Below are 9892 nucleotides of genomic sequence, written 5' to 3'. Positions count from 1 at the left end.
TTTTACCTACGTGATGTAACGGCTCGTTCCATGACACATTCTGTCCTTAGTGCTCTAACAGAATGAATATTGTTGTTCTCATGGAACTCTGTTTAAGCTCACTTCTGTCTGCATGCATTACAGTGTGAGATGTTGTTTTCAGTCACAGTCGTGTCTGTGATTTTGGTTCTATTGTCACTAATCAGTTCATGATTATTGTTAACAATCAGTTCATTTGATTATTGATCAATTCATGGACATTAATCTGTTTATACTGTTCAGCCATGAACCAGTTGGTTCATGCCCCCCCCCCCCTCTTTTCAACTTCTTCTTCATGTTGAAAGTTTTTCCGGGGTATTCATGTTTGTCAGAACGCATAGTTACACAACATGCGTCTGTGCATGGCACATAATTACGCGATGCGTAGTTTATGCACACGGGGAGCTGAGTGACAAGACGTTTTTTGGGCAAGCTTCCGCTTCTTACTGTGTTCGAATGGACCCAGTGAGGCGAGGACCACATCCGCTTCGCCCTTAAACCATCAGCGACAGCCTTAAAGGGCGAAGCCTATATGAAATAGAACGTTGGTTACGTACTGTAACCCCAGATTCTATGAATATAGGCGTAGCCCTTTAAGCGTCGGGCCTCACTGGCTCCTAAATGGCTGAAGAAAAAAGCTATTTTGGGAGCCGATTTCCCGCTCTTAACGTAATTTATACGGACCGGGTGGGGCCCACACAGCAGGTGGGCGTGGACTAATTTTTTTCAGTGCTTATGCTGCGCATAACGGGATAAACCATCAGCGACAGCCTTAAAGGGCTACGCCTATATTCATAGAATCTGGGGTTACAGTACGTAACCAACGATTTAGGCCGTGACTTGTTAAGAGGCAATGGTGAGTCCAAAAAAAAAAAGGCAAGACCATTTGAGATGAACTTCTCTAAAACAATAAAATCAAACATATCTGCTTTCATGAAACTTGAAGAAACGAAAAGAAAGCTTTACTTTTATATTTTTATTAAATAGGTGTCTATGTACACAACAACCATTAAAAAAACTGTCTTTAATTTTTTTTGTATTTAAAAAAGCACATAGAGCCGTTTGAAAACGTTGTTTGCTGAACTGAGGCCAAACGATTCAAATTCCGGAGAGAAACCGGATGTGACGTATATCCGTCTTTTTCTTCTTCTTTTTTTTTTACCCGGCGGTGGGCGGAGCTTGTCGTAAAGAAACGTAAACAGCTAGCATCAGCGCGGACCACGGAGCAGCATCCGGTGACTGTGAGGTGAGTGTTTTAAACCTTAGGAAGTGTTTTAAACCTTAGGAAGTGTTTTAAACATTAGGATGTGCTCAAACGGTAAACGGTTCCGTGTCTGTAACGGCTGCTTCAACGTTGGTTTATAGTTTTGCCGGACGAAGCTAATTTAGGTGACTTAGCCTTTTGCTTCAGGTTTGCTAGCGAAGGAAGGGAGTTGTGTCACAGCTTAATGTTGAGGCGTCAGCAGGACGTGTCGTGGCGGAGGGAGGTTTCTGCTGAGGTGAGGCTCGTCTTCAAGGACTTCTGTTTATCTAATGCTGCCGGAGGTGTGCTCAGAAGTTTTAGCTGTGAAACTGGTTGAGCTGTAGTGTCTTATCTGAGCGAGGAGCATTATGGGAAACAAGCAGCTGTTTAGCTGTGCTCACTGCCTGCTGTCTGAACTCTCAGAATGGTGGACCTGTCCATACAGTGCCATACATGTTTTTTCTTTTCGACTTGTATTTTTAGCTTGTTGTTTCTTCAAGATAAGGTGTGGCAGAAGGTCAGCTGACGGTTTTGTCACTGGTCTGTGCGGACAGTAGCAGGAAGGCAGCATGAATCGATTACTGAACTTCCTCTGGGTGAAGTTACAGCTTATATTATACGTTTGAACATCATTTAGGACACCACAGACAATAATAAATTATTGTACATTCATCCAAGCTGCCACAAAGACTAATCTATTCTTCTTTTTTTTTTTCAAAGTCTTGTAGGACGTTTTCTACATCTCACATCCTCAGCTGAGCAGATCTACGTTGAGCTGCTCGTTTTGTTCTGCCTTCAAACTCAAAACATTTGTTGATTCAAGATGATGTGTCCCTGAAACTGTGGTCATGTTCGGTTCAAGATAAGGAGGTGCACTTGTTTTGACATCCTTGGCACATGGTGGATGCATGGACCAGTAATATCTCACTAAAATTTTTGATCTTTGATTTTTTTTTTTTTTAGATAAGTTCAAGTAAAAATTGAGTTTTGTTTTGTGAAGCCGGTGCGTCAGCACTCAGCAGTTTGGCTGATCATGGCAGAATCCAGCTCAAAGACGACAGCGCCGACAGACTGTCTGATCGAACGCAGCAAAGAGGAGCCAAGTCTCAGCACAGAGAGCTTTTCCAAAGAAATGGTTGTGACCACAAAAACGGAGGAGTCAGACCACGGAGCCAAAGTCCCGAGCAGCAACAGCCCTCTTCCTGTCTCTGATGAGGAGGCCACGCCCACTCCACCTGAGTCATCACCCAGTCTTTCTGAAAACGAGACGCTCACCATGGTCACCACAGAGGATGAAGCACTTTCAGTTCCACTCGGACATAAGACAGGAGGTCCAGACAGAGGAGGAGAGTCTGGTAAGTCCAGGATCAGCAGTCTGAGCTGCCCCCTTGTTATATCCGTAGACATTTCCTGTAGCCACAAAGTTATTTTGTTCTGCATATTTTTATGTCTTTGTGTTCTAACAGTAAAACCAAGTGTCACCTGAAGGAGAACGTCTCTGTGTGTGTTTGCAGGCTTGGACCAAGACCTGGATGAGAGTTCTTCAGTGATGACGACGGGCGGCTCCGATGATCAGCGGGAATCCACCGACTCTGCGTCGTTCTCCATCCCCAGCCTGGATCTTTCAGACGGGGTCATAACCGCAGGGAACTCTCTGGACATAGAGGACGGCTTGTCCTCGTCCAACTTGGCTGCGGGTGTCCAAGGCTGCTCTCCGTCCACTGAAGTTCCCAGTCTAAAGGAGGGTGAGGCGCTGGAAACTGCAGGTGAGGGTTTACTGCCAACCCCCCCCCCCCACACACACACACACACACTTAATTTAAAATTATTATTTAATGCATTAAAGAAAATGTGTTTAAAAAAACTGCTTCTTTAGAAATTTTCTCAGTGATTTATTTTTTTTGCCCAGTTTAGTTCAAACAGAATTTTCAACCTAGAATTGGTAAAAGATAATGGAAGGATGAATTTAGCTTCGCTGAACATAACTTTATATGAAGTTTAAAAAAAACTGACGACTGTCTATTAATTTATTGATGACGTCTGAAATTCTCCAACTGTTTTCAGTCGTTAGTTCGAGTTTCAAGATTTAAAATGTTTTGGTTCAGTCGGGTCATCTAGGCAGTTTCTTTTTTTTTTCCTGAGACTTTTCACCCTCCATCCGAAGGGCTTCATCATTTTGAGGAGTCGCAAACAAACGGTTTTCGCTACCAAGCAGTACACTCCTCCAGTGGATCAACCAGTTTGCTGGTGATGAGATGGTTTCTGGGGGCCGTCACCTCCTCCCAGGCAACACAGCCAAACTGGTTCAAGACATCTTGGTTCATGCTCAATAATCTGATGCTGATGAAGCCCTTTGGATGGAGGGTGAAACATCTCTCAGACTGATGAAGCCCTTTGGATGGAGGGTGAAACATCTCTCAGACTGATGAAGAGGGTGAAACATCTCTCAGACTGATGAAGCCCTTTGGCTTGAGGGTGAAACGTCTCTCAGACTAGTGAAGCCCTTTGGATGGAGGGTGAAACATCTCTGACTGATGAAGCCCTTTGGGTGGAGGTTGAAACGTATCTCAGACTGATGAAGCCCTTTAGATGGAGGGTGAAACATCTCTCAGACTGATGAAGCACTTTGGCTTGGGGGTGAAATGTCTCTCAGACTAGTGAAGCCCTTTGGATGGAGGGTGAAACATCTCTGACTGATGAAGCCCTTTAGATGGAGGGTGAAACGTCTCTCACCAAAAAAAACTGTCCAGATGACCTGACTGAACATTGTAGGATTTTTTTATTTTAACCTGGATTGTTGAGCATGAACTTTGATGTTTTGGTTCAGTCTATGACTGTAGTTGTCCTCCTGGCCACAGGGGGCGCTGGTGTTGTTGCAGAAGCTTCTGCTGCAGCCGCGCCTGCTGTCTCAGAAGCCGGACCCTCCATGCCGGCATATTACCTGGTGAAGTGGATCACGTGGAAGGAGAAGAAGACCCCCATCATCACTCAGAGTGAGAATGGACCCTGCCCCCTGCTGGCCATTATGAACACGCTCTTCCTGCGCTGGAAGGTAAAATAATATTAGTAATTATTATTTTATAGATCAATATTGTATGACTATAAAAGAAAACTGATGTCCAAATCCTAAATTGCGTGTCCCAGAAGTAAACTTGAATCTGTTTTTGAATCATAACGCTTGATTTTTGGTTTCTAAGTATTTTAAAAAGTTGTTTCAATGTTTAACTTTTTTTTGTTTGTTTTAATCGAAGAACAGCGTTAAAATTTATGGTGTTCAGATGCAGCTGAAGGAGTTTAATAAAGAATAAAGTTCATGTTCAAAGTAGTTGTCTGTTTGGAGTCTGAGTCTAAAAAATAAATCCACGTCACAGACTAACGGTGATAAATGAGGTTAAATAAACTTCGGCTCGTGTTTTAACAGCATTATTGTTTTTTGTGTGTTTTTAGGCCAAACTTCCTGCTCAAACTGAAGTGGTCACTGCGGAGGACCTCATGTCTCATCTGGGTAAAAATTCACTCCAAACAAAGTCTAATTGATGTATACATCAACTGGTAACTGATAGAAAATATTCTTCTTATTTTGAGAATAAGTTTCATAATAACTGTTGCACCCGTTGTGAGGGATATTAGTGTTTGCTGGTGAAATATTTAACTAAAAGTCAGAAGTAGAAAGAAAAACGACTCTTCAGTTCCTGACTTGTTTGTTTTCTTTGAAGGAGAGTGCGTTTTGTCTGTCACTCCCAGAGAGAAGGCTAACGACGTGGAGCTAAACTTCCAGCAGGTACACAAACACACAGACTGTTTTCAGTTGGTTTCTCACAGAATCATTTAACTGTTTCAAAGACCACGGTCACAATGTAAACTGATTTATGTATTTATTCTGTCATAATGTCAATCTGCAGCAACGTGTGATGCGAACGGTGTCGGGCCGTATTGATACTAACGTGATGGGATCGATACTTAAGTTTGTTTCTACCTTGGGTGCATCGCTCCTGGTTCATGAAAGCAATTCTGCACCCGAGCTGGCAGGAAGTGGAAAGATTAAATGTAAACACAGAACCCAACAGTCGTGTCGGTGTCAGCATGCACGTGCTACGTGTGACGTCGCGTCTTCCCCTGAGCGTGCAGGTCACTTCAGGAGCTGAAGTCTGATGACGGTCGCAATTAAATCATAATGTGAAAAATGCAAAAACATATTGAGCATTAAGACCTGCAGTATGAACTGTAGCCAAATCCTGCCTGAAATGTGCATCATCTGTTTCACGGGATGGTTTTAAACCCAGAAACTCATGTAAAGATCCTCACTGTTCTTAAAACTTGTTCACTAGAGATGGGATTTACAGCTCTCTGAAGGGAGCCGGATCTTTCTGCTCTGTTCTTTTCAAAGACTTGTTCAAAGGTGGTACGGTGCACGGCTGTACTACCACTGATCCAGAACGCAACCGCCGCCTCCCCTCCCGAGTGCACGTCACTTTATAAAAACAGCTGCTGCGCTCCTCCTCCTCTTCTTCGCATGTTCTTCTTCATCTCAGTGTAAAAGCAAAGGAGGAGCCTGCGTCTCAGGAGGAAACGCAAGAAGAAAAAAGTTCAACTCTTAACTCGATTCCCATCATTTGTTTTAAAGAATCGTCCAAAAGATTCGGATCGTTTGTGAACATCAACGTCTCATGTTCAATTTCCAAAAATCATATTTTAAAAATAAGACATTTACAAAAATAATTTTGAAAAAGAACGAGGACAATTTAAAAAAAGACCAATTTATGTAATTTGGCATTAAATCTGGGGTGGGAAGGCTTTCACCCGACTCTTCATCACTGATTGAATTTGAAAGTTGTCGATGAATTCTGACGGACTGACCCGCGTCTCTGCAGAACATGAGCGACGCCATGGCCGTACTCTCGAAGCTGTCCACGGGTCTGGATGTAAACGTGCGTTTCACTGGAGTCACGGACTTCGAATACACCCCAGAGTGCATCGTGTTCGACCTGCTGGACATCCCGCTGTACCACGGGTGGCTGGTAGACCCTCAGGTGACATGTTGACAATTTACAGAGTAAATGAAGGAACATGGAAACTGCACAGTTCCAGGATCTGTCTCTTAATTTAAGTTAGTGGAGGTCACGGCTGTGTGTTCTCTGCGTTTAGAGCCTGGAGATGGTTACTGCTGTGGGCAAACTGAGCTACAACCAGCTGGTGGAGAAGATCATTGACTGCAAACACTCTGCAGACAGCAGCCGAGTCAGTGAAGGTAACACGACTACGTCTGAATCAACGGAACAGAAAGCCGACATGTGGAGAATCTAAACCGTGTGTGATGCTGATTCGGAGCGATGAAGAGCTTCTTCTGAACGTGCATGAATAAAGAACGACGTCTTTGTTCTCCGTAGGTTTGGTGGCAGAGCAGTTTTTAGAGTCGACAGCGACTCAACTTTCATATCACGGTCTGTGTGAACTCAACACGACGGCTAAAGAGGGAGAGATCTCGGTGTTCTTCAGAAACAACCACTTCAGTACGATGATCAAACACAAGGTGGCGACAGACGCAGTTCCCGGCAGGATCAGCATCAAACCCACGGTCCGTGTTGCTGATGAACTTTGTGTCGTCTCTCAGGGCCACCTGTACCTGCTGGTGACGGATCAGGGCTTCCTGCAGGAGGAGAGCGTGGTCTGGGAGTCTCTTCACAACGTCGAAGGAGATGGAAACTTCTGCGACTCCGACTTCAGGTTGTGTCACCCTCCTGAGAGAGCTCCGCCCACCTCCCACCTGCCGCCCAGCGCCCAGGAGCAGCAGAGGCAGATCGACCAGGTGAGGCCTTCGGGGAACGAGTCGAGATGATCGGTCGGTTATTAAAGCACCGCTGATCCGTCTCGCTGTTGGTGTCAGGACTACCTGGTGGCCGTGTCCCTGCAGCAGCAGCAGGGGGGGGCCCCGGGACCTCTCAGTGACCTGGAGTTGGCCCAGCAGCTCCAACAGGAGGAGTACCAGCAGCAGCAGCAACAACAACAACAACAGGGATCATCGCAGGCGGCGCACCAGGTACAAGTCAAGTTTTTAAACAAGTTTGATGATTTAAAAAAATTCAACGAGACTCGGAGAGGGATAATATTTATGTTGTTCATTTCACCTTTATTCAACCAGGTATAAACACTAAGAACAAATTCTTCTTTACAGAGCTGGTCTGGCAGCACCAACAGACACTTGTAGGGTCAAGGAAGGGAAACAACATTTAGACAAAACAATAAAATATAGAAGTCTGTGAACAAGGAAATCACAAATTAGTTAACAGTTCATGTCAAAGTTAAACGACAACATTAGTAAGCATGGCAACACTTGAAAGAATCTTTAAACACGGCTTTTCAACGATTTTTAAAACCAGAAACTGGGACAAGTGAGATCAGACTCAAAGTTTTTGTTGATGCAGATCCCGGTCAGATGGAGCAGCAGAGCCACTTGTTAACCACAGACACCGAGAGGATCGGGTGTTACACTTCGTAACCGGTGCTAGTTGCAGTAGATTAGTTAAATATGGAGGTAAATAACTCAGCAATGTCTTGTAAATTAGGGTAAACCAATAAAGTTCATGAGTGTGTAGAGAGGCCATTTAACAAGAGAGTAGAGACAATGATGTTCTATAAGGAGCATTTGTAACAAAGAGAATAGCAGAGTGATAAACTGTGTCCAGCTTACAAAGGACACTGTTACAAGCATGTCTGTAAATTGTCTCCATAATCCAACAGAAGCAGAATGTTTTTTTTTTTTTTTAAATGGTGCGTTTTGAAGCCAATGTGACCAAGTCTCGCTTTAACCTTGCATTGCAAAATATGTGAAAAGGACAGAGCACCATCAATTCAAATTCCCAAATATTTATTAACTGTTACCTCTTCTATAATATCACCGTTTACAGTGAAGTCCTCCTCCCCCCACGACCGAATTACATTTAGTTTTCTTGACATTTAAGAACAAATTTCAGTCAATAAAAGCCTGCTGGATTTCAAGAGAATCACATGCCAAGGACTTTACAACCTCATCTGGAGTGGAACCAAAATAAAATAATGTCATCAGCATATAAATGGATGGAGGCCTCACTAACAGAATGTGAGAGATCATTTAGAAATATGGAGAAAAGAGTTGGACCAAGAATGGAGCCTTGGGGTACACCTGACTTAACTGGAAGAAACTGTGAAGTATGAGAGTCAACCTTCACTTGCTGTGACCTATTCAAAAGATAATTTCAGTGACGGCGAAATAAAAGTTAATTTAGACAAATTAATGTGACAACATTTTAACATTTAAGGTTTTAACATTTAAGGTTTTAACCTTAAAATGATTTGAGAATTAGGCGTTTAAAAACAGATTATCAGGCTGTCAGCCTCGTCGTTAAAGCCCTAATCTACATTCAAAACGTTGCTTGCTTCATTCTGCAGATGGTTTTGTTAAGGTACTTAATTCAGTTGAAAAGTCAAATGAAAGACAAACGAGAACCGTTAAAGCCATAAATTCACTTTTTGCCGATGTCTAAAATAATCCACGACAGCCAGTCTGTAAAATGTACAAGAAAACAAACTTTTCAGGAATCGGTCCCAATTTAAGATAAAAACGTAGTTTATGTATAAAGATGCTTGTCTGTGAATACTCAGACTTTGGGCACAGAAACTGATTTAATCCTGAATTATTCCACAAAATGATCGGGTCAGATTTAGTTTCACCTCGTCCTCAAAGTTTTAGCCGCTCAGACATTGAACAGGAAGTTCAAACTTAATTTTTCAGCTTCATATCAGCGTGTGAACTCGACATTTAGTTTGTTCTGCTTTCAATAAATACACGACAGACTCTTCCCCTCAGCACGTAGCTGCAGAAGTGGTGAAAGCTGCCTTCAAAACGAGGCTCGAGCTGCGACGCAAAACTCGTTCCAGGGAGATCGTTTTCTACTCGACTGTTTTTTGTTTTCACGCCATGAGTTCACGTTACAGCCGTCGAGTTTTAACTCCTCTTGTTGTTGCTGTCTTCAGGTCAGAGGTCAAGGGTCGCAGCAAGCCAGAAGAAGAGAGAAGGACTCGGACTGCGTCGTCCTTTAGCTTCGCCCTCGTGTGGAACACCTCAGAGCTCCCTGAGCTCGGTGTGTCGGCTGCAGCTCCATGCCAAACCCGAGTGCTTTTTGTCCAGGTCCACAGTTTGTGTCAGACCCGGTTCTGGTTTGTAAAGTCAGAGGGTTCTGTTGGACCAAACAGGTACCACTGATGAACAAAGGGCTCGTCAGAATTACTGAGATCTTTATTTATAAACTCTTAACTGCTGCTTTTAGCTCAGTGTAGGATTGTTAAGAAGAAGTTTGTGTTGCCAACAATCAAAAGCTAAAAATGACTTTTGGTTTCGACAGTTAGACATCGGTTAAAATTTCCAACACTTTAACTAAAACGTCTAATAAAGGCGGTCTGTAGTTCTCAGAGAGGCGGGGGGTCAAAGGTACAGAAGGTTTAAAAGGTTTCACCCAACGTCCTCCTGCTGCGATCTCCGTTACATCAAACCAAGTGAAGTGTCATTTTTCTTGTTTTCTGAACGTCTGCTGAAACTCACGACGTCTCGTCTTTTCTCTCATTCTGTGTCGATTTCCTTGAAGCCAAACCTTTTAT

General features: G+C 43.4%; 1 protein-coding gene across 1 annotated transcript; it reads left to right on the top strand.

The window, feature by feature from the left end:
- The first annotated feature begins 1206 nt into the window (after positions 1–1206).
- mindy1 (MINDY lysine 48 deubiquitinase 1) lies at positions 1207–9417 on the top strand. Its single transcript, XM_037693284.1, has 12 exons — positions 1207–1264; positions 1982–2616; positions 2776–3027; positions 4120–4313; positions 4709–4766; positions 4978–5042; positions 6133–6291; positions 6407–6509; positions 6649–6791; positions 6873–7067; positions 7146–7298; positions 9272–9417. The coding sequence occupies exons 2-12, from the start codon at positions 2295–2297 to the stop codon at positions 9335–9337; spliced, it is 1710 nt and encodes a 569-aa protein (XP_037549212.1). The 5' UTR covers positions 1207–1264; positions 1982–2294; the 3' UTR covers positions 9338–9417.
- The last annotated feature ends 475 nt before the right edge of the window (positions 9418–9892 follow it).

Source organism: Nematolebias whitei, chromosome 19, assembly GCF_014905685.2.
Source record: "Nematolebias whitei isolate Nwh7 chromosome 19, NemWhi1, whole genome shotgun sequence".
In the NCBI taxonomy this organism is placed as follows: Eukaryota; Metazoa; Chordata; class Actinopteri; order Cyprinodontiformes; family Rivulidae; genus Nematolebias; species Nematolebias whitei.
Note: the sequence above shows the minus strand (reverse complement) of the source record. Positions and strands in the feature narration are given on the sequence as shown.